The sequence below is a fragment of the Lepisosteus platostomus genome, chromosome 2 (genome assembly GCF_059453375.1).
Source record: "Lepisosteus platostomus isolate fLepPlt1 chromosome 2, fLepPlt1.hap1, whole genome shotgun sequence".
Lineage (NCBI taxonomy): Eukaryota > Metazoa > Chordata > Actinopteri > Semionotiformes > Lepisosteidae > Lepisosteus > Lepisosteus platostomus.
This window is the reverse complement of record NC_142612.1, coordinates 8952956-8979234: the sequence shown is the minus strand read 5'-3', so window position 1 is coordinate 8979234 and position 26279 is coordinate 8952956. Positions and strand designations below refer to the sequence as shown.

General features: G+C 37.0%; 1 protein-coding gene across 1 annotated transcript in view; it reads right to left on the bottom strand.

Moving 5' to 3' along the window:
* Positions 1-26279, bottom strand: part of LOC148675868 (ankyrin repeat domain-containing protein 10-like) — a 47185-nt gene that overhangs the window by 1673 nt on the left and 19233 nt on the right. The window contains exons 4-5 of the mRNA XM_088596986.1: positions 5959-6203; positions 5457-5543 (exon numbers count right to left, since the gene is read on the bottom strand). Coding sequence (XP_088453112.1) covers positions 5457-5543; positions 5959-6203 — 332 coding nt within the window. The remainder of the gene's footprint in view (positions 1-5456; positions 5544-5958; positions 6204-26279) is intronic.

Here is a 26279-nt window from a genome sequence, read left to right as displayed (position 1 = left end):
GAAAATGTGCCTTCATTCACTTTACATTCAAGGAGTTCCTGCACTGTTGTTTTACTGTTCTTAAAGGCAAACTTACAGGCAAAATCAATAAATTGGCTAACAGATCCAGATTCCTTGTTAATATAATTGAACACTGTTGCATCTTCAGCACAGTGGGTAAAAAATCCATTTGGAACTATTCTGGTGACAGCCCTTAAAGGAATAATGGGTTCTTTGGGCTGTTAATACATAAAATAGTTTTCACTTTACAAGAGACTCATCTAATTCCTTTTTGGGAAGACTTTCCAAGAAGAGTTCTCAACTACTGATCCACATCAAACCTATGCTATTTTCCGTTTTCATCAGCAGTCCTGGGAAAGTTTAAAATACACCTTTGACATCTATAGTTATTTATAATATTTATAAGGAAGAAAAGGCATGATATTTTTGGCGTTTTTTACAGCTATCAACAACGTCACACGACGAAACGTAAAATTTTCATAAGAGGTCTCCATATTGTTGAAATGGATAACATGTCTAAAATATGCTGAGAAGGGTTTTATGTATTTTAGAATTAATCTAATGACATTTGATTAAGGATCAATTAAATTTCTAGTGCACTTACTAACTAAAACTTACATTAACTAAAGATACATTGAATGTGTCAAGGGCAAGAACCTTGAAATCATGTGAAAGTTTTCATAAATTTAAAATAGTTTTAATTTGTTTTAAAGCAATGTTAAATGTTGTTTTAGAATTTATATAAATCTATTACTTGAAATCACTTCACATATATGAATAGAATATTTAAAATATTTATCAAAAAAGGCTGTAGTACTTACATACAATTGTGTAATCCTGTGACAAAATTAGCCTTCCTCAAGCAAACGCTAGTCCACAATCAAAAGATTGATATAAAGGTATAGATGCAATACCGCACAACACACACTAGAGGGCGCAATTCAACAATGAATGTTCTAATAGGTAAAGTATGAAGTAAAATGTGAAGCTACTCTCTGTAGTTTTTTATTTGGTTTTCGAGGATTAAGACCACATATCTATTTAGTACTAATACCAGTCATAGACATTATTCGCTGTTCCTCCCTTCTACACATCTTCTTGTGAATTCATCTGCGTATTTCAAAGTGGTTATGTTTAAAAAACATCTTTAGACATCTGGACCTCTAACTAGGGGTGGAGAGGAGAGGGGTAAAATAAATTATCCCCTTATTACAGAAACTGATTAAGAAAGGGTGACATAAAAAGACCAACTCCAAACATATGCACTTCATTTTACAGTGGTTCATGTTCTTTTCAATTTATACTGAATAAATCCTTTAAATGCTAAACATTGCTTCATCCACCCACATGTAAGTACTGCAGTAAGTACAGCACTTTGACAAGTTTGGAATTTTCAGTATAATATCCTAGTGCTTTAAAAAAATGTTGTCCCTTTTATTTAACAATTATTAGTAAAGAGTGGGAAAATATAAAATAGGTTAAAAATTACAACTTTATTACTATTACCATTTCATATTACTAGTAATCTGAATGTCATTAAATGTCATTACATAGCTTGACTTTTTCATCCACAATTCCCTAGCAGATCCCCTCCATTTAAATATTGGGAAAGACAGCTCTACATCGGGGAGGTGCAGTGGAAAATGTCATCTTCAACAATAGAAAAATTAAATATTAGAGCAACTTTGATGTGACTACTTAAAGAAATCAGGTGTTCACTTTACCCACTTGGTAGAGCGAATGGTGAAATAATCCATCCATTTCCTAATCGCTTTATCCAATACAGGGAGCCAGAGCCTATCATGGCAAGCAATGTGCACAAGGCAGGGTACGCCCTGGATGGGACACCAGTCCATCACAGGACAGGGGCAGACACACACACCAGGGCCAATTTTCCCAGAAGCCAGCTGACCTACCAGTATGTCTTTGGACTGTGGGAGGAAACCCATGCAAAGGCAAGGAGAACATACAAACTCGATGCAGATAAGAGTCCCAGGTCCGGAATTGAACCCGGAGCCCCAGCACTGCAATGCTAACCTCTGCAACCAGAAGTGATGGAGAACCTGAAGCATTGGACAGAGCATAGAAGTCTGCTTCATTGTAAGAGGCACCCAGAATACTGGTGATTGTGCTGTTTCGTGTGCCATGTTATCGGTCAACATATCCTTGCGTTAGCAACATAACTAGTCTCCGTGATCCGCCAAAACGGTCTTCCCCCCAAAAAAAGAATTTGTACAAAAAAAAACAGGATTAAATGTTCTTATTACCACAAGTAAAAGGAAATCCAGTCTGTGTTGGGGTCTTCAGTTTCAGAAAGATAAAACCTAAAGTAGCTCATACATACACCTTTAGATAAACATATAAAAATTGTCTGCATATCAAAGGACAGTGCAGCAAATCAGCCCACATACAGCAGTGTAGAAACACTTGTAAGTAAGCATACACTTGCAGCCACCCAATTTGGTTCTCAATGTGTTTTATATTTAATAGTTTTTTACAAGTACAAAGCGTTTTAATTGGAAGCTCACATGCTGTACATTGGAACTAATGCAGTTAAGTGATAAATGTTATAGGTGAAATATCATTACTAGTGACCAAAATCAGAACACCCAGTATTTAAAGCTGCAAGCTATAACTTCATGCATGCAAAACTGGAAAGTATTCAGTAACAAATCATTGATTTATTGTGCACATTATCAGAGACAAAGTTATTGTTACTTACATGCAATAAAAAGTTTCTCTGCTTCCAAAACAGATGTTGTAGATTGCTTTATCATAGACATGTAACTAAATTTCATGTCATGTCTTTATTAGCACTTTAAAATACATAGTATGTACATTATATATTGACTATAGAAACTATTATGTAAGAGAATTTAAAAATTTCCCTTCATTACACAACACTAGTAATGTGCAACCTAGTTGCAAGAAACATGTTTCCCTCTAAAATGAATTATGTTAATGAAAATCATTATTCAGAAATGACTCTGAAGCCTGATCATCAACAAAGGTTATCTACAGTAACCTGCTTAATCTAACAGAGCAATGAAATCGGAATCACTAGTACCAGTTTACAATGCTATAAAGACTTTGATTAACTAAATTGGATGTTAAAAGAGAAGATTACTTTTTTCCATTCATTAACATGCATGCTTTGACTACCCTGGAATAGAAAAGACTTTTTAGGAATATGATTTAGGTATTCAAAGTCATTAAAGGAGTTCACAAAGTGAACCTAAACAACTAGTTCAGCTTCAGCAATGAATCTAGAGAAAGAGGACACAAATGGAAATACAAGTGTATTTAGGACAGAATATAGGAACCATCTCTTACATTAGCAAGTCTGTAGAACAAACTACCTCACCACAGAAAATCAAAGTTAATGGAATTTTTCAGAAGATAGTTTGAGAAGAAAAGAGTCTTTGGATCACTCAGTTAGTGGCAACCAATAAGCGGTTTTGAAAGATGCACCAACTGGAATGTTTTCACCTTTACAGCTCTTCGGAAAAATGCTGCACTGCACAAATGCATGTCCTATGGAAGCTTTAGGCCTTAATATTGGGAGGGATCATTTTTACCCAGTTTACTGGAAAAGCACTTAATTTTGGTAATTGTAAAGAAGCATTCATGTGCTGAAAGCAGTATGTACTGTAGAAACAAGTTATTATATTCTTAAAATGAGAAATAAATGTTATATACATAAAATAAGTGTAGCTCATTTAAGAAAAATGTCTATTCAACAGTAACTCTTTTGAAGATATTTCCATGTTTGTTATTTGACATACCAAACAAAAAAACAGTAATCAAAAGATCAATGAAGCACAACAGAGGAACACTTAGCCAATTTTGCATAGAATAACAGCATATTTCAAATATTTAATGAAGCAATATATCTAAATATGTGTTTGGTTTAATCAGACTGGCAAACAATCCAATTACTGATTGAAATTATAAAATGAAATGGATCTACTACTTTTATGTCATTCAAATCTAAACTGAGGACTTCTTGAAGTGAGGATACTTCATTGCCTTCAAAGACACCAACACATGAAATGATAGCTGATGCCAGTATATTGCCCAGTAGGCTCAATTTCTGGAGATCATGAGGAAATCAGTCATAGTGTGTTAGGTGGTAGTTCTAATTCATTGGGAGAAGACAGCAGTGATTTGAAAAGATTAAAAATGACTTCTGAAATGATTAGTAAATAAAATATCACTGACATGAAGCTACCAGCGAATATTAAAATATATATATATTTTTTTTTTAAGGAGCAGCAACAGCTATGTGATCTACCATGTTAAAAGTTTAAGGAACAGTTCAGAACTGGATCTAAGTACAAACTTAGTCCAATTAAAAGCCTATCTTAAATCATTCAAGTTATTATAACCAATGAGAAAAGTAAGGAAAATTGAATGCAATTTGTCAAATAATGTCCTACTAAGAATAATGATAAAACACGTATTATGCTCCAGACGCAGGCTGAGCACCTGTGCTGAGGTGTACAAGCTGCTGGCAGACCGTGGCCGATCTTCCATCGAGCGCTAGTGAAGTGCAAACGCTCTTGAGAGCTTCGGGTCTTTAGCCGAGAACTGAACCACATTGCTTCATGCAGCTACTGTTTCATATTTAAACCCTTAAAAAGACACTCTTCAAAAAAGGAATTGTCAGAACAAGGTTCACATTGCCTCAATCACTGCCTATGAAGCCTATCAAGCACCTGGCTTCCTTTTATGTCCTCAGTACATGAAACTATTCCAAGCCCACATTTCTTAATATGGGATAGGAGGGAGACGTAGGTTTACAGAGGGAGGACAGCACAGCACGTGCACAGTAAGAAAACATAAGGAATGAAAATTACTGGAAATGTAAGATAGAATGGATGCAAATAGTGCAAAACAGAAATTAAATCTCGACCATGAAACTTATTGTACGTCATAAAATGAAGTGAAAACTGAGTTTTATCAATGGAATGAAAAAATAATTAAAACCTTGTTCCAGTATATTTACACATTGAAAGAGGCTTCTACTTATCTTAGATCCTATCAGAAAACTAATATATACAAACACCCTTAGTGATGTGTAACTTGTTATCCACTTATCTTACGCTGATACTTGAGGATATATTTAGAAAAATCCAAAACAAAAAATAATTGCCATGCAAAAAACTTAAACCATTGCCAATAAAGTTTGTGAAAAAAGGGGAAAGCAGTATGCTCAAGATAACATTAAGGGACATTTGGACATAGGTAGGCTATATTTTACATACATTTCTGGAACAGAGATCATTTAAGGAGCTAGAAATATGCGTATTTGTTTTTACATCGGCAAGGGATCTGCATGGCAGCGACATTGAAAATGTCGACATCTTTAGGTCCCGGAGAACTGTTCTCTTTAGCAGTGTGGTCTTCTACAGTCTCAGTGCAGTTGTGGCCAAATGGAAAGGGTCCAATCCCACCTGAAGTGATTGGAGGCGTAGTCTCAGTGTGCATGGAGTCCAGCTCTTCTTCAGCACCTCTGTACATCTTCAGGGACAAATCTAGGCCTGCAAATGACATTACAATGCACAGTAGGCACCAACAGGACTATTGCATGTACATCATTTTGTAAATTCTATCACACATGGACATTTTGTATCCACCAGACAAGTTCAAATATTCAGAACAGGATTGTGGAACAAGTTTCTCCATGGGATGGGAAATCACATCGTCAAAAGATGGTATTTTGAAACCCAGCACAACAGCAGTTTTCAGGATGGCATCATGCAGTGTAAGTTAAAAGGTGATAATTGTTCATAATTAACACTTTTCATAATGACCGTTAACGACTATTCTTGTTGTTTGCGTGCAAAGCCATCGGCTTTTCTGGACATAGGTTTCGGCGCTAAATATACAGATTACTTGACATCCACGTTTAAATATTTGTTTCACCCTTGTGCACTCTTAAAACACCTCACTTACCTTCTATTCTGGCTTTCTTAGCCAGGTTAGACTCCAGATATTCAAGGGCCCTCTTTCTAGGGGGTGCTCCATTGAAGTGGCTTCTGGGGTCAGTGGCCGGGTGGTCACCATTTAAAGCCCCATTGGTATAGAAGCCATTCAGCTGATTGAGCTGGTTCTGCACATTTGAAAGGAGCTCTGCACACTGCTGGAATCCCTGGGCGTGTGCAAGATCTGCTGCTGTCAGGCCACTAGCATTTCTCAAGCTGCACGATAAAAAAAGACTCAATTACTCTCTGTGCATCACTGCCGTTCACAGTCAATATACAGGTCATCTGTTTGCTTTCTACCACTGAAATGAACTCCCTGAAGGTGATATGAAGATTGTTCTAGGAAAGAAAATGCAAAAACACCTTTTACTCAACATTAACTGATTTACCTTCATAACAGTTCTTTAGCACTGCAGTGGGAAATGCCAATGTTTGTACTTTTAATGCAATCTGTTACAAATCATAATTTAACACAAGAAACAAAGTGCCTGAATCCTTTTCCCTATTTTCATATTTCTAGGTAAAGGGGTACACCAGGTTTCTGCTCCACTGTCCTTAAAAAGTCCACAGAAAGCTCTAAAGTTAGCCACCACAAGGTTACTACTCTTTTCTAATAGTGTAATGATCAAAACCATATTACATGAAAACATGTAATCAAAAACAGTTGCAACTTCAGCAAAGACAATTCCACAGTCAGCCTATAAATCATTTAAAATTTTGTCAGAAGAGACAAACAAGATCTATATTAAAAGAGGACAAATGAACGTTGGGTCACTGAAAGAAGACTGACAAGCTATCACCATGAAGAGGTGTTGCATATCTTCAGCTGTGTCTTTCTTCTGAGATAGATGGTATATCATAGGACATAAGTGTTGGAAAACCAACACAATGGTAGGAAAGTTCGTTTAATGGAGTTGGAGCCTAACATCAGAGAGGACTGGAGAGGAAGAGTTGAGTCTTCAAATGCCATGTTTCCAGGTCTATTGACTTAATTCCTTGCTAATTCAGGTAAAAACTAAAACGAACACATATTTGCTTGTGTATCAAAGAAACTATAAGAGAAAACCTGGTCAAAAGAGAAGTCAACATTAAGCATGAAAGTGTAAGACAAGATGTATTATTTGTCCAGTCAACAACTTCACAAATCACATTCTATCTGATCAATGCAGGTTCAGCTTTTATCTATTTTTTGCCCTCTTCTATTCTTTGTAACAAAAATATTTTTAAAGATTCATCTTTTGAAGCAAAATAATCATTAAAGAACCTTTACCCCAAAACGTTCAAGAGTTCAAGCCAGTGCCATTAGAGAAATTTCAAATCCAACAGGATTGGCAGTTTAAATTTTACATCCTTAGCAGAGATTATGAGGGGCCTTTATACAAAAAGTGAATGTAAGCAGTGTAATAAGAGAAGTTATGAGGAAGTGTATGTGAGAAAAGGAGGCACTGTGGCGAGTGTTTGGACCAAGCTATCAAGCCTGATTGTTGAAGCAGATGCCTAGGAGCTTCAAGAAACAGAATGACGACATATTTAGCTCGATGAGCCACTAGCAACCAAAAACACACCGTGAGCTGATCACTGCAACATTTCTTTGGTGTTTTGACGGCAGTGGGCTACCAGAGTGGTAAAGATTTAGTTAAGTGTTCTGAATATAACTGAACATCAGTGAAGCGCTAAATGGACTCGATTCTTGAACAAAGTTTAATATGCAAATCAAAGGAGATGCACATCTAATTTTAAGGATAGGTCCTAGAAAGCAAACACTGCACGATCAAAACCGTTTTTAACTAGATGTATCCATTTTCCTCCAATGTCAGATTCCTTTTCCAGCAGAAACACTTAAGAATCCCAATGCTGGAAAACAGAAGAAAGGCAGGCAAAGCTTCAGTCATCCAAACAACTGAAAGAATTGTTCAACGTTCAAAATCTTACAATTTGTAGTTTAAGATACTTGATCAATGAAATGATCTCCCAATCTACTCACTCGATCCATTTGTGGGGGGCTGAACTGATGGACCTGTGGAATAATGAATACCACCTACTAAGACGTGACAACATGGTTCATCATGCAACTCAACCAAAGTACAAGACTAAAGAATGACCTTTTTGCCGATGAGACCATATCCCGTGTGGAAGTCAAAGAATATCCAAAATCGAACAGAAGAATGTGTGTTGAGGACCCATGGCATTTTCAAAGCAAGGGACATGATGGAGCACAGCAGCTGAACTAACGTTAAAGCAGACTGATGAAAGATATCTGCCCATATATTCTTTGCATGAAAATATTACATCTTGATGGAGTGGAGTATGAAAGAACTGTGGAATTACCTGAAGGAAAAAAAAAATCTTGCATGCATGCATTTTTACAAAGGAGTCTACGGATATACAAACTAATCAACCGGAAAAGAGGCTTATTTAGATTTGAATTTAATGGAATTATGAAATGTTTTTTTCCTAAAATGTTTTGAATAAGCATTCTCCTATATTCCGTCAACCGTATGACTCCCTCCCTAATTGAAAAGGCCTGCAATGATCAGGATGGTGTTTTCCAAAAGAAACTGTATGGAGAGTGACAGATGCAGGACCGGCATCACAGGTAAAGAAAAGGAACACAACCACATTTTCTACTGGATGGATATATTATACATATTTCTACCCTAAATATAACCTGAAAGGCTGAAAGGATTCAGGCATACACATAATGCAATATACCTTGTCTTTTCCCACTGCAGTAACTGCTGAGCCCTGCTTTGAATTTCTTAATAAGCAATGTCTTCTCTGAATGGCAATAACTAAGAAAATGAAGCCAGATCTCCCCCACCCTCAAAGGTTCACAGACACAAATGCTAAACCAGGTATCCAGTGGCTCTTGCTCCTTATGACATGTGATTTTGTTTCCAGAATGTATCTGCAACATCACTTCACAACCACACAGAAACTAGCTCAGACTAATGGCATGCTGGGAAATGTAATTTTGGGAATTATACTATAAACAGATTCAGTATTTAAAACTACATTTTGAAATTGAGTTTATATTGGTAAAGAAGAAAAAAAGTTGCAAATACCAATGAAGACCACAGAGAATACTCACAATGCTCTTTACAGCAGTTTAGTCTAGAAGAGAAAATCTTACAAATCACACATTGGTTAAACAAGGCTTGAGTAAGTTCTCAGAACACATACTTCACAGAATAATTTGAAGCAAAAGGCTTTAAAATCACCCTTGTAAAAGGTTTCACTGTACAGAGTCATTATAAGGAAGTGTAGTGTATAAGGTCTTTTAGACAAATCTGGAGCAAGACTTTCTTCTCTATGGGGCATTAAGAACAGTAAACTAGTACATTCCATCCTAAATCAGTACAGAGTAACCAATCTGTGACTGCCACATATACAGCAGAATAGGAGATTTTATGTCCAACTCAAGACAGCCCAATCAAAGTACCAAGAAGGACATGCAAGACAAATCCCTGCAAGGAATGTCAGGTGGGTGGATCAAAGTTGTGTTTTGAAGTTTACTGGTGGTTCTTCTACTAGCAAAACTTTAAACAACAGTGCCTCCTCCTACATTTCCAACTGGGGCTTCCAGTTCCCAAAAGCACGCATGTAACCAGAAAGTTACAATTGTGACTCATCTGCACGTAAAACATTCTTCCAGGAGGCTGGAGGGTCATCCAGGTGTTTTTTTTTTGGCAAACTTGAGACAAGCATCAATGTTCTTCTTAGCATTTATTTCCATCCTGGTACTCTGCCATGAAACCTATTTTTACCCAGTGCTTTTCTGTTGGAGGAGTCATGAACACCGATTTTAGCCAAGACCAGAGAGGCCCACAGATGCCTGGATGTTGTTCTCGGGATGGAGAATTCCTGGACGATTTTAAACTGCGTGCTTGGAGTGATTTTGGCAGGATGGCCCTTCTTGGGAAGATCCACTATTGTTCTTAATCTACTGCATTTTAGGAGTATGACTCTGACTGTATCTGGCTGGAGCCCTAGAACTTTAGAAATGGTTTTATAACCTTTTCCAGACTCAAAGGCATTCATGACATTTTTTCTAAGGTCTTCAAAAAACACTTTTGAGCAGCGCATGACGTGCCTCTATTCCACATGGTAAGAACTTCACTGTGATGATGAAAGACAAAGCTTTTGAGTTTTATATAGAGCAGGGCTGTCCTAAATCAGCCCTGATTGTTTTATAATATATTCATACAGCTGGTCCTAGCTATACCTTTATATATACCGAATCAACTGAACTAGGGGGGGCATTAACTTTTTCACAAAAAGTAACAAAACATTCAGTGGGACAAATTATTTTCACAGAACAGTATGTTACTGCTAATATTCGGCATCAGATAAACATATACATCATATATACACCTTAATTAGTCCAAAGTCTGATATTTTGTGTTGACTGGGTAAGAACCTACATACTAATATAGTCTATATTTTACTTTATATAAAACGTATGTACATTGTATAATATTTAAGGCATGATTTAGGCTCTTGACATTGGCTTTGAAGAATAGCTTGTGCTCCCTGAAGAATTTTGTGGCTTCTGAATCCTCTTTCATTTGCTATTTTAATCAACAGAACTGAAGTGTGGCCCTCCCTGAGGATAAAGCAGCCTCTGAGAACTGTTTTAGTACTTAACTAGGCTCAATGATCTATGATCCAATGATATTTCTGGAAGCACTACATCTCACAGCAGCTTTTCTTTATTATGGCCATTATTCACTTTTCCATTCCATGCTGGTTTTTCCAGAATATGCTAATTTCCTGTCGAGTACTGGGTGATGTGCGAGGCAGCCAACGACCCAGAAAGCAATCTGACTACTCTATGTGCCTCATTCCACATGCACAAGCACTGTGAAGTGGAGACCGCTGCTAGGAATTGCAACTGTAAATGAACCAACCTATCGAACATCTTGGATGATTAAGAAATAAAACCCTAGTATCTGTGATCGTCTATTGTTAGTACTGTCACAAGAGCCATAGTTTGTGCTCGGAAAACAGGAACATTTTTTAATCATTTAACCTTAACCTATCATTGAATCAAATGATACCATTAAATCTTTGGTTTTCCTTAAATTGACTCTGCACATTGATAACCTGTTCACACTAACTCTTGTTCTAATTCTTTAATTTATGCGCAAAACATTTCATCACACATTAGGGAGACTTAATCGCTAAAACTGGGTTTATAATTGTCATGACATAGTAATTAGACTGCAACAGTGAGGAAGTTTACTTGCAATATTGGATAAAGAGCTAGAAAAAATAATGTTAACAGTATTGTCTTTGTCTTAAACCTTCATCTGCATTTTCCAATGAAGCGGTCAAACCCGACCAGAAAATCGTGCAGAAACACAGTTACTCCCAAAAAGCTAGAATTGCCACTGTATTGCTTCCCACTGGGCCAGAAAAACCTGCCAAGTACATATTATTTAGGAGTACTACTTATAATACCAAATATAAACCCACCAGAAACTTAAAAAATGATAAAATACTCTCAGTAATCTGTTTTTCAGTTTCTTAAATCCTTCAAATTTATCCTGGTCCTCGCGGTAAACCGATTTCCCTGGAAGATGTACTATCTCCAGTACCCTAATCTCCCCTTTATTAAGTTGGGCACTTGCAAGAAAACCAACGTAAGCAACAGAACGGACTGGAAGTACAGTTTGCTTAAAGTACCAAAATCCGAAACTTAAGACATCTTATACACCCCTTAATACAATTCATGCTATTAAACAATCTTTCCTAAATTGCATCATTAGCAAAAATAATGGCAAAAGACGTGACTCCACTCTTTTCAGCTCAAGTTTGATCATTTCTGGAGACACCACATTTTTCTTAGGGCCTGAAGCAGTCCTGAAAGCAAAGGCACATTACTTCACAGTCAAGGAGAAAGATCTTTCATCACATAAGCACAGGAGCAACAACAACAGGAATTCTCAATACAATTCTCAATGGTTATTCCCATTCAAAAGAAGACATTTGCTTATTCATTATAACCCCTAGTATTTGATTAAAATATGGAATTCCTCACATTTCTACAACGCAGTCTGTAGATAGAAACTTCCACTTGAAACACAAAAAAACATACAAAAAGGATTTAAAAAACTGCATTTTTAACATTATCTCAAATAATTTATTATCTTCAAATAAGAAAAATAAGATATAGCTAACCTGCATACTTCCTTCCCCAATTAAAAAAAATTAAATGCTTCCAGCTTCCTTAAAACAGTCACAATTAAAGATACGATAAATAAAAATAGACATGCGGGTCTTTGCGAAATCTATTTGTAAAGAAATGACATACAGGGGGTGTTCTGTGTTACAGAAATAATGATCCAATGTGAAATTAGGCATCAGATTTTTCTAAACCTCACTCAATATATCCAGGTACTTCTAAACTCTGACCTCTGTGAAGGCAGACATCAAATTCAAGGTGCAGTTTATAATCTCTGCATATCCTGTTGTGTTCATAGTATTTCTGGCTTAGTAAGTACTGGCTAAGGCTAAGTGCCAATTTATCTATTCCAGCAAAAACACCTTCTGCAAACATTCTTCAAAGAGAGGTGAGGTGTGGAGGCAGGAAGGCGTTGTACACTTGTCAGAGCACAAGGAACTGTCCGTGAGCATCGGAGCTCAGTGCAAGGCGAATCTGTTTTCACACCTCAGTGCCTCCCGTTGTACTTGTACAACTTTTTGAGAAGGTTTTGCTTTCTTTCAAGACAGTACATTACGATGAAAAACCACTTCAACCAGATGTGAACAATTCTGGTCCTGAAGGACTGGTGTGTCTGTCCCAAAATGTTAACAAGCGGATCTCAGACTATCACCTAGCTCCTGTTTGTAAACTTTATTACATTTACAGGTTTCTTTGGAGCGATTTAGCAAGTGTTCTGGTGCTGCTTCTTTGAGGAGAGCTGGGAAACCACAGTGTTCCAAATTTGAACACGAGCTATGCAACATGCTTTACGACAAAGTCCACCAAAAGTCAAAGAGGGTAACAAGACACACCACTTCTCAAGACCACCTAAATGTGCTTTGAGTATTCCAAACATGTCAGGCCCAAAACTTGATTTTAATATGTTTATTTGCATATCCAAGGGTATAAACTGGCTCAACAAACAATGAAAAACTTAACTCTGTGGGTGTAAACTAATGCTCTCCTATTACCGCGTCCTCAGAAAATCACTGCTGTGACATGCTTGGAACTAAAACATGTGAGAGAGAAGCAAACCTGCAAGTGTATTATACTGATAGACGTTTTGATGTACATACACGATTCCCTCAACAGAAAGCACTGAAGACTTATCTTTGCTATCATTACCGAACTGTTTTATAACCCAGGATACAATTTAAAAACGTTAAAAAAAGAGTTGCAATAACATTTGGTCATGACATTTCTGGAAAGTACAGCACATTAGGCAGCTCTGGCATGTTTATCACCACCAACACAGGGTAATAATTAAGCCATTATGAAACAGGATATGAAGAGATATAAACCCCTCCTTTTAAAATCACCTTGTAACCAGAATAAATCTTACATGCTATGGTTATATGCATATACCGTGACATGGGAAAACAAATGTCAAATTTTCATTACTTTCACAGTCTTCCTAACTTTTGATCACTTTAACTCCTAGCAGGATAGATCATTTTGCTGCCTTTTTTTTAACTCAACATTTCTGGCATCCCATCGATTATGGCTTATCTTCACTGTCAAGTTTTATCTGCAGGATTTCGCTAACAGTGGTTCTCACTGCCTCAGACCTTATAGTCAGACCTGCCTCAGTCAAATAACCTTTGTCTAGAGAAGCAATAAAACAGTCTGAGAGAAAAGGAACAGGTGAAGTTTCATTCCATGCCGAAAGGTAACAGAAACAACGTTTTGGCTGTGGAGCCTTTTTCAGAGGTAAGGGACAGAAGGAAAGAGGGAATAAACAAGGCACAGGACAACAAAAGACAAAGTAAGAAGGGGTGGGGAGCAGTGAGGAAGTGTCCAAACTCAGGGAGAACAGGAGGGGAGGAGTGGAAAGCCAGGATCTGCAGAGGAACAGAGAGGATTTATAAGGAAACGAGTCTGTCCTTGAGAGAAGGGGGAAGGTGTGATCCTAGTTTCAGGATAATTGTTCACGTTTTGGATGTCTTTCTGCAATAGGAGTTCTAAAACCTTTCTGAGATGATGCAGCAAGATCATGGCCAATACAGGTGACATGGTCTACAGCTCTGGTCTACCAGTTTTCCTCCTGTCTCATCAATATAACTACTTTTGCAGAAAGACATCCAAAACCAAAATTAGCCTGAAACGTGAATCACAGCTTCCCCGTCTCTCGACGACAGACTCATCTCCTTCGAAATCATCTCTATTCATTTGCAGATTTTGTCTTTCCACACCTCTCCTCCTGTTCTCCCTGAGTTTGGACACTCATTCTCACCTGCTATATGCCCAGTTTCTCACTGCTCCTCGCCCCTTACTTACTGTCTTTTGTTCTCCCTCACATCTGAAAAAGGCTCTGCAGCCAAAACGTTCGGTTTCTGTAACTTACCTTTCAGCGTGGAATGAATCCTTACCTGTTCTTTTGCAGCCTACACATGCTGACGCAGCTGCCTGATCAAAAGTCTGGAGACTCAAAACCTGTGCACATGCTAAAGTTACTTTTTAATATCTTAATATCCTGTGCCCTAAAATCAGAGCAAACATTCACAATCACCCAAAGAAATGTAATAGATTAAAGAGGAGATACATTTGGTACTGCCTCTGTAAGCAACATTGCACACTTCTGTGTTTAGAGATGTCATTTCTATTCCATTTAGTATTTTTAGATTTTGATATAAGCCTTTTCTTCAGGATGGTTCCTTCAGTGATGACATACCTATCTAGTTTCTCAACTCATTAACCGCTTATGGCAGGCATTTCAGGGATTCTCACTGATTGTCAACTTGGCATGGCGGACATTAGGTTTACAACAGGGCAACTGCTTTCCCACCCTACAGGCTTCCGAGTTTGAAGCAATTTTAAACAGCAGCCTCTCACACTGATCGTTGCACAAATCTCATTTTATATGATATGTTTAAGCATAAGCATTACAAGCATAAAGGGATACTTTTTCTGTGCTCAAATTGCACTTTAGGATAAACATTCTGGGAATTTTGGAATGCTTCTGTCATTTAATGCATTTATTTTAATTTTATATGTACATATTTGCATATAGTGTATGCGATCTCTGCTAGAAAGTGCAATGTTTGAAAGGTTTACTGAATACAGATGTTCTTGGTTCGATACCTTTGTTGGTTTCTTAACCAACATATCTGAATTCACAGGGAACTATGCTTTTAAGCTCCATTACTAGGTGCTGATGCTTCAGTTGCCTCCTGGCTTTTGTAATTAAAGTACAATTTTATTATGTCTGTTAAATTTTAAACATTAAACAAGAACTGGAGAGGGGGCATTTTGCTAAACATGTTTTAATGTCACCAGCAAATTAACACGGGACTTAGTTCTGGCTTGAAAAAAGCACTTTGATAACCGAACACAGCTCTATTCTGCATTTAAATTACACAAATAGCTCAATTAGCAAAATGATCACTCCGTTCATACTAATGACGGGTATTCTGTTTAATTTGTGTTACAAATGATTTCTCCTTCATGTCCATCTGGAAGAAACGTCCACACCTGACAGGTAAAATACTTTACCAGTGGGTTTCACTCCAATTATCTGGCAACCCCCAAGGGCTTAAGCAGAATAATTAACTTTGTGAAGCCTGTTGGCTCAAAAACAGAAACTGTAGAAAGTAGGGAAAGCTATGCATGATACATTTTCTGCACATGCTCATCACGGAACGAAATTTATTTTTAGAATTTACATCTACCTGCAAGATTAAGAAAAGAGGTCTTGGAAAGGAATTCACAAGACCTGTGAAGAGACTGAGAGGGGGAAAAAACCTTTTGTCCACACAAAGGCTGAATATATTAAAGCACTAATGACTTAACTAATATTACCACATTGACAAACATGTTAGACTTGCCCCCCAGTACAGGGGGTAGCTCAGTCATCTGAAGACAAAATGTACATACCCAAAACATGTTTGTTTTGTAAAATAAGTGTTTCATGAGCAATAAAAAAATAACATGCCTTGCAGGTAACCTTAAGGTACTTGATTACTATTTTGATGAAACTGTGAACAAATTTCTGCTCGAGGCTAAGGAAGCTTACCCATTTCTGACTAATCAATAACAATCTCTTTCAATAAAATCTATTAATGTCATCACCTCTTGACACAAAGTAATTAAATCCAAGTCTTTACCTAACAATACCCATTCTGTAATTAATTCTACAAAGTCCATTCGGACAATATTCTTACAGCCATATTTGAGATTTAGAGACCACATGTGGTCATGTTTTTTAAGTGCAGCCAGCCAATTATGGGTTTAAGTAATTATGTAATAATTATTCATTATTAACCCATTAAATAATGGGTCTAAATCACAACCAGTTTCCAGATTCCAGGCCTTCAGTCACTGAGCTGCTTACAGACCCTGCAGGACTGCGGCTCTTCTGGGTTAGATGGTAGATGTGACTGGGTGCATCTCCTGTCTACTGGATCTGATAGAGACTGCAAGGGCATTCAGAGCAACCATCTGCGTGAAGTGGTTAAAATTATAAAAGCAAAGAACTCCACAAATGTCTTTGTCATCAAATGGTAATATAAGGCAGAGAATTCCACAAAAACTAAAATCCCTGTAATTTGATCTATGAAATGATGAGCCCAGCAAGGTTTCCTACATCAGCTCTTGCTCAGAACTCAAAACTCACCATTAAAACATGAAACAAAAATCACGATGCCAGAAATGAGTAACATTGAAAACACAAAATAGAATATTTGACACAGAAAGCTATTTTATATAAGAATGTCATATAGATTTTTAAAACTCTCAAAATTAAAACAGACTTGAAAAAAGAAAACCCAGTTGACCAGACAAAATTATTTTCTTATTTCAACGATATTCATATCTAAGCATAAACAGTTTTTATAAGAAGACTTGGGATTTGTACTCTAGTTCAAAAGTTACTCCACTCCAAATCCAAACTGCACCACAATAATCTACATAAACCGTTTTGGAATTTTTCCCTATCTAGTTGCAGGGCTTCAGATTTGATCAATAATCAGCCCTTTTCCTTGAACCAATTCTCAGTAGTGCTACTTCAAGTTCTTTTAAACTGTCTGACTGCCACAGGTTTTACTTAAAATAGGCCTAAAATTAATAACAAGAGCAGTTAAGTTCCGATTTGGTACTGTCAGTTCAGCACAATTTCATTCCCGAGTGGTAGGTGATTAGATTTATTAGCAGTGCTGTAAGAAATTCTTATTGTTCCTATAGAAAGCAGTTCACAAAAATACATAAAACTCCTTTGACTCATGTTACACAGAACATCTATGTAATACTGTATGGTGAAAAAAACAAAATATTTAGGCTCTCATGTCATTTACTTCAATTGCACAAAAGAAAATGTGTAAAACAGGCAGTTGTGATTTTAAATGTCAGCTTTTTCTAGTGTTGGTGCTGAACCTCAAAGATTTGATCTTACCTGGCAATTAACAGTTCCATTAGTAAAATACCTTTTAGTGTCAAACATCTTAAAATTCTGAATTAGCAATATTGAGAATACTTTATAAAAAGGGAAAGCTAAAAAAATCTTTAAATGCCTGCTAAATTATATTTTGCTTTACTTCCATGCTCAACTTAAAAAAAATGAACAAATTTTGCTTTAGAGCATCAAACCATGTAAATCACTGGTACTAAAAAAAACTGAATATACATACCCGCATATTACTGTACATTCCTTAAAACAAGTGGACTCTGAGACGACTCCATTCACACACAGTAAACAGTAAGTGATTACAATGGGTAACGTGTCCGATCGCTCCCATGAAACACTCATCTAACGGCTCATAGCTGTACTTATGTAGTGCAGCCAAACAGTATGTGAAGCTGGTCTCTCAGTCTAGTAAGATTCACACTAAACAAGTGGTTCTGCATTTCTTCAAAACCAGAAATACAAAACCATTTGTTCCAAACTCAAAGTACTGTACCAGAAAGACAGCACACTATATCCTTGCCAACCAGTAATAAATGTACTTAGGAAAAAGGAAAATTAAAGCATTCAACATCTGACAAATATATTCCCCATTTAAGAGTGGGGTATTCTTGTAAAACTAATTATCATGATGACCACATGTTCTCATTTGACTCATAACAGGTATTCTAGTATGAAATTTTGTTATAATTAGGCATTTGTCTGTTTAATGACAGCCTACATTGGAACATGAAACTTAGAATAAGTCAGATTCTAGAACAGAACTCAAGTTTCACAAAGTGAGAAGGAAAAACTCTTCTGTTGATCGATTGTCTACAAATGTCATTAAACAGACAAAACACCCGAGCATGTGCACAACCCATATTCAACCTCTACTACATTCAAAACAATGTTAACTACAGCTTTGATAGTCAAGACCCGCAGTCTATTGGAAAAGTAATGAGATTTTATAAAACAAGTATATATTAGATGGTTCAAAAAGCATGAACTAACAAGGAAATTATCCCTGGTTAAATGGGAAGCATTTAATTTTTTACTTCCTGAAATGCTTTGCTTTTCAGTTGATATTAAAATTGCCATCTCTCGCTAGCATATCACCTTCAGAAAAACTGCTAGAGCCATGCTTACACAGATCTGAAAGGTACTCTATTTCTGTTAAAAATCTCATCTCAAATATAGCTAAGGTTAGTTTAAAAAATAAATACAGAAACTGTACATTAGGGTAAGCAAAGCATGCAGGTCTAACAAGACTCTATCATAACTGTATTCCTAGATTAGCATTAAAACCAATCACCGCAACAAATACCTCAACAGTATGCCTTGTGTGCAGAAAGGAAGCGATACTGAACACTCAATGCCACAACTGTAAGGTTTTCGCAGAAGCACTTGTGGCAGATTCAGCAGTTTCTATTTGGAATGCTCCCCCTTTTCTAGGATTACTTGAAAAAACCAAGTCAATTCGAATTAAGTAGCTGCAAAACATTGAGATGTGTAGTTTTTTTTCTGTACAGTTTAAGAATCGTCTGCAGTGTTTATCGTCACGTTCATAAGGTTAATGGTGACTTAAAAAAACAGGTCTAAAGCAAGGGTTAATACTGCAGGTAACATTCAAACAAAATACATTTGCTCTATGCAGCATTATATATCAATCTAGGCATAAAACTATGATAAAATAAAAAAAACTATAACCATGAGGTCTGACACTGCTGATTTTCAATTCTTATATCTTATATTCTTATAGCACATATAAACAAGGCAGAGGCTCAAGATGAGTGAATTCCATAAAGAAGGAAAGAATATGCAGTTTCTTTGATTTATAGGTAGCGGGCAGGGGATGAAAAATGTATTTTGTTAAGCAAATTAATTCTAAATCTATACTATTGAAATGTCCTGAATAAATAGAAAAAATGTAAATAGAAGTAAAATTAAGATCTGTTTTTACAGTGATTTAGATTTTTTTAGATCTTACCTAAAGGGAATCCAAGAGTAATTTTTTAAAAGATATTTAAAAAAAGCCCTTGAGCATTTACAATCTTGTGGCTCTGAATATTTCCTTTATTAAAAAGGGGGTGAACTGAAGGTTTTGATCAGAACTTTCACTTAAAACTCACAAATGAGCAAAATGAAACTTTGCTGGTGGAATGCTGGCTGATATTCCTATTAATTATATATGCGTCTAATTTTCCTAAGCAAAGGCAAATAATGAACTCGGTGCTTTATCTGATCCTGAGAAGGTGATCATCCAATTGATATACAATTCATGGTGGGTGTAACAAGCCATTAAGATAAAAAAAACAGCCAGTTCTTCTTTAGGATGAAAAGCAAAGGGAGATCAAATTAGTAACGTCCTTTGTAAACAGCACTCTTTAAGACTTCCCTGGCAGTGCAGGATGCTTAATTAAAAGACATAAATCTAAAGAAAAAGCAAAAACTTAAGCTTAAATGAAAAGACTTAAGGTAGATGTTACAGAACACTCTTGTTGGCGTCACATCTATGTTTCTAAAAAATACCAAGAGACCTTAGGGATCAAAGAGGAGCATACAATCTTCACGACAGGAAGAATTAATACCATCAAGGGCCTTAGACACTGCATACTGGAAATGCAATGTGCTTGGAAAAGACATGCCGAGGTCGTATTCTCGTCACAACTGCTTCCTTGACTTACACTTTATTTCACCCAGGATCGCAGAGGGAAAACGGAAGATCTGGAACCACCGCTGCCAATCCTTAAGGTGCAGCAACATATCAGGATCCTTCCAGTGACACGGGCCTCTCTTTTGCGTATTCATCGAAAAAAGGCTTCATTGTAGCCATCAGAATCAATCTTGCAATTCATTTGCTGATCGTGAGCAAATGCAAAAAGTAAAAGGCAAAATTCTGAAATGATCTTTGTAGGTCTGGAAGAAATACCCCTCCAAGGTTAGAGGTTCAAAAACAGGCATCGTCCACAACTGTGCTCCAGTCACAAATGGCAAGTCTTCCCTATGTCAGGAAACACAGTAGTGTAAGGATGGAACATTAATTAGCCCTGGAGGGTTCACCAGTAGATGAGTGATGAGTGAAGAGACAAACCACTGAAGAATCTGGGTCTTATAGCACGTCTGGTTCATTTTATTCAGAATAAGGCCGACTTTTTAGATGAATGCCGGAAAGGCAGACCTAGCCTCTCGGGATGAATGGTGCGAGTTCTGTGCCAAACAATCAGGCATTTTCATCAAGGTGTCAAAACAGGAAAACTAAGGATGCATCCCATCTTCCAAGATCTTCAAAGGGCAGCTCTGGGAAGTACACAACAAACTTCTTGGCCTTTTCTTCAGTTACATATGGACATAGCATTACGTTGATGGTGTAGGTGGCCACATTGGGACTCACTGGAGCTCATAATAAAATGTCAATATAATTCCTGGGAAAGTATACGCCAAACAAATCTGAAACCAAGTGCCTTACTCGTACAGAATCTTCTCACTGATGGCATGGAGTTTTCAGTTCCCTGGTAAACTCCAGGAGAGAGTTCTCGGTAGAGATGTAAGCATCTGTAAGGCTGGAGCAGACATCAATCTGCACAGAGCAGGAAAGTTTCATTTTGATGCAGGTTATACATTGAGGCACAGATCAAAGCTTTCAGAGCACCCCACTACAGTATAGTACAGAGCAGTACTATCACAAAAAAAAAACATGAATAAGAATTTGCACATCACAAGAATGTTTTTCCTTTATGAGGGGTATTCTGGGGTCGTGGTGGTATAAACCAATAGTAAGAAAAGCAAAGAACAAGAGCAAGCATAACATCAAGCAGAAACAGGCTTATGCTTAAGAGTTTGAAGTTCTGAATAACATTTTTCCCCCTGTACAGCTTTGTGCTTCATTAGATGTGCAAGTTCAGACTCATCTCCAGAGATGCAACTTTGGGAAAAATATCACCCATATTATTTTTTGTACTCTTAATTAGAAAAGTAGAAAATAGTTTTGCAATTGCAAAAGAAAATAATTTAATCTGTTTTTAAATAACTCTTACTGTGCTAGACTTTGAAAACAATAATCCCCACAATCTTACCTTACCAAAAACAGATAGTGACAGGTGCATGCAAAAAATGCATCATAATATAGCAGAAAATTGAGTGATCAATGCTTTATTCAGTTTTAATTAGTTCTACAACAAATTACTATGATTCTTCTTCATTAGTTTAATTAGAATGCTTTTTGCTCCCGTTTTATTTCAACTAGACCTTACCAAAGCATATATCTTTTAAGTGCTAATTATTTATTGTAAACCTGAGCTTTATCACCATTGCACAAATAAAGAAACCCTATCTGAAATTTAAACAGAAGGTTTTTAGTTAAGCAGACTATTAAAATAATCACAAAAAATCTGGATGAAGGAACATGAATCAAGATATTAAACTATTCCATCTTCTGAGTAAACTGCAATTTGTTTCTATATTTCTTGCCAAAACTCTTTTCTCTCTGTGTTTATAATATTGATACCAATGCATCTTGACACTCTGCTAGGTTGCTGGCTTTCCGGATCAAGAAGTGCAAAAGTGTAAATGAAGCAGAGACGATCCCTTTGGAAAATGATTTAACATTAATAAGTTGAGAGCAAGGCTTGCAGTTTTAAGTGTCCCTAGAGACAAAAAATAAAATTCTACTGGTATTATGCCCATCTTCATTGTCTTGCACTTGCACATGTGGCGAACTTGTCACACTGGAGCAACACGTCCTGGAGATCAGCATTTGATCCAAGGGACAGCTAAGTATGGCATTTACCAAGAGAAGAATGTCAGACTCTTGACTCACTAAGACATCACCAAGAATTACGGCTCAAGGCTTAGGATTCGGGATCCATAACACAACAGCGGTTCCACATTTTCTGTTTCTTTGGCGGTTTTTATCAGTCCAATAACACGTTGCCTTGTGCTACAAGCGGCAATCACGTTAGGGGGTCTCAATCGGTCACTTAACGGCAAAGCTCCTGCCGTGTCCGTTCCCAGCATTTGCATGGAAAAACAATCTTCCACATCACCGCGGGCCATCTTTCTGGATCACCGCTCCCTTTCCCAGAGGGACCGCTAGATCTTCCATTGCAGTACCAGATGCAGGACGAGCACCTCCTGTCTGGAGAAATGGTGCTGCTAAATGTCTATCCCTCTTGAAACGGAATTTCTTCCTCTTGAGCTGCTTGCTAGAGAAATCAAGGTGTCCATTTCCAGCACACACTCCTGAAGTACTTTCAATGCTTGCTCAGAGCTAGAACGCTTAAGATCAGCTATCCACCATCTCAGGCTATTAAATGTTGATCAGGCTGTCAATGTGTCAGAACGATTTCCTTTGCTCGTCATCCTTCATGTTCCTTTTTGGCGTTTTTCAATGCTTTGTTACAGGATTTCAGGTTTGAAAGACATGTAACTGGGCTTTCAGGGTTAGACAGATTTATGAGAGCAAAAAGCATTCCAAGATCCAATTCTAGCTGGCATTTTCAGAGGCCAGGGTGAAAATGGACTAAATACCAAGCTAGAAACGTTTTCTCAATTATATATAATAATTTTAAATGAGAGATTAGAGGCTTCTCCCAACCCAATTAGTGATTTTTTATAAAAACCTTATTTAGAAACACAATGTTATTCTGCTAATTATTTTAAATATCTTACCAAAACAATTTTGTTCATATTTTCATTATTCTTAATGTGTCCCTTTTATTTTTTCTGCTAACTGTATCAGATGTTGCTGAGAGGTATCAACAGGGACAATGCAGACTACATTGTATCAAAGCACATTAGAAAGGTTTCAGATGATGTGTAAATTAAGTACTGTTCAAAAGCCTATTTATGGGAGAAAACGGAAAAACAGCAAAGTTGATCTAATAAAGGCCAACCTAAGAGGTAGAACAAAAAAAGAAGCACCTCTTTCAGGGAATGTTGAGAGCTGGGAAAAAGCTGTTTGCACATATTTTACATATAGAAAGGGAGCCACGACATCATGACCGCTCATCCTGCGACACACAACAGCAGATCAGGTAGAAAAGCAAGAATTTGTCATTTTTGAAACATTAAGGAGGAACTTCAAATGGGCCAGATTATGCCATTTCTGACTGAAATTCAGACAGGACAACAGGGCTGACACAGCTACTCTTTATAGTGCGTCATAGGATCTTTAATATCCAGGTACACAAGACTCCGGTTTACGGTCTCTTGTGAGGGACGCTTCCTACGGCAGTATTCCCCATCACCAATCTAGGGCACTGGAAACTGGTGAGTAGGAAAAGTGCCATGTTCAAGGAATACAATATGCTTCAGTGGTCCAGAATTCAGAAGAGATTGATTACAATCAACTAACATAGGAAATGAAACAACCAAAATAATGGGATATATATATACCGTATATCCAAAAATAAATACTGACAAGTTCTTATGAACAGGGGGCAGAGAACCACACAGGAGAATGCTGTCTCCATAACGGCACCATTAGGGATGGCAGGATAGAACACAAGGTCTAAGGATGATTACTTAAAAGATGGAACAAAAAGAAGGAAAACAGCAGAGGAGGGATGCTTGCTGGTAAGAGATCTTTTCCCACCAATGAGAATCGAAACCAGACGTGAAATAAGTGACTTGCAACCCATTTGGTACAGATGTTATAACGGCACTAAACAGAAAAATATTCTCAACAGGAATCAAAGGTGAAAGTTATACATGAAGTACCAGACTGAATGTAAAGAAAGAGTTACGGGAAACCTATCGCACTGAAGAATAACAGAAAAGTTCACGATTTGACTGCAATAGATGCTGCCATTTGACGACAGCAATGAAAACTGTTGACTCAAAAAGAGGTTTTTATTTCACGGTCACTTTAAAAATAGCAGTCATCAGGGAAGTAATCATTATCATGGCAATCTAGTAATATATAAACAGGGTCAATTAACATTGATAATTTAGTAGACTTTTGAACAGTACTTTGATACACAATTGCAGTTAAATGTAATACATTTTAAAAATACAAGCTGTACAACAGGCCGTCTGACAAGCTACCGAATTTAGAGTTTACAGCAGGAGTTAATAAAAATAAGCATGCATCCAAAATGTGGTACTTCTAAATCCCAACGTCTGGCAGAATAAAGGCAGATCCAAATTGGGAATTCTCAGTGAGGTGACACAAATGCAACTGACAAGGAACTCTTGTGTTTTTGTACATCAGCTAAAAGTGAACAAGACAGTCTATAAAATCAGACTTGGCAAAATCAATTCACAGCTTTGCATCTTTGAAATTAGTGCAGCGGTGAACCAAGTTATATTCAGATATTTGTTGGCTTGAAAAAAAATGTTAAGTCTTCTCTCTCAAAGGCAGTAGCGTATGGTGAGCTGTGGAGTATTGTATCACTGCAGGCTTGCATCACATCTGGCACGGAACAATTTAGTTATGGACAGGTTCAGGTCCAGAAAAAGACACTGTCACAGTAATTAGCATAGATCAATGGCACATGCATCATTCAGACTCAATATTCCCCCCTCTGAATTGAGAAGGGAAAGGGGATGACTAAAAAAGGATTCAAGTGCTATCCTGTAAAGAAACAGGGCAACACAGAGACTGAAATAAAATAAAGGAGTATTAACAAAGCTTTGGGATTTAGAAGCATCAGAAATGATGGCATCCTTAAACCTTCCTGCAGAGTCACCTTAAAAAACAGATATATTGGATACTTCTTTACTACTTCATATAAAGCAACAGTTTTAAGGTTCTTGTTGGTTCCTTTACCATCTGACAGAACTCTTATCTACCAACCTGCACCGGTTTCGAGACCTGTCTCTGTGGGTAAGGACACTAACCAGTGGAACACGAAACCTCCAGAGGAAGTCTGTAACTTCAAGAAAATGGTTTAGCACAGTAAGAGTTAAGTTAAAAATAAAACCTCTTCAACAATTTTAGATCAGAATATTGGAATGCTAGGGTCCCTGCAACAGAGTTCCCTTTGTTTAGTCAAAAGTTGAAATCTCTGTTCAAAGGAGGGAACTGGCAGAGTACAGATCATTTGTGTAATAAAATTTCCCATTAAAATGTCTAAATAGTAACCTATATTTTTATGGGTTTTGCTTTTAAATGAGGGTTATAAATGTGATAAATACTGAATGGCAGAGAAAAAAAAACAAGGGAAAAAATAACAAAGAACATTATTTTATTCCCTGACTATTCTTATGGTTTATGCGCATTACCTTGTTTCAAACTCAACTTTTCAGTTTATTACCTTCCACAATGTAAATTACGTACTAAAGCTGTTAAAGGAAACAACAGTGGGTCACAAAATACTTTGACATGCTTAAAAACTAACTGTACTTGAAGTATTACTAAAATAATAAGAGCAATAAAGACAACTCTAAAAATATACCAGATATAATAGCTAATTCTAAAATGCACATTTCATCATTCATATATACATTTTCGTAATGGAGAGAAAAAAAAATGTACATACCAGCAAGCAGGTTCCTAAACCAATACAAACCTTAAGAGCTGACCAGCTGTCCAAATGCCATGTATCTGTAAGAAAACATCCCCTCCAACAACAGTCGGCACCTTCCATTTTGGACAAAGGCACGGCTGAGAATCTTAAAGACCTAACAAGATCTATGATTTGAACCAGACACTTAAAAATCACAATCCTACAGTCTTGGCTTCCTTGCTCCTTCTTGTAACAAGTAA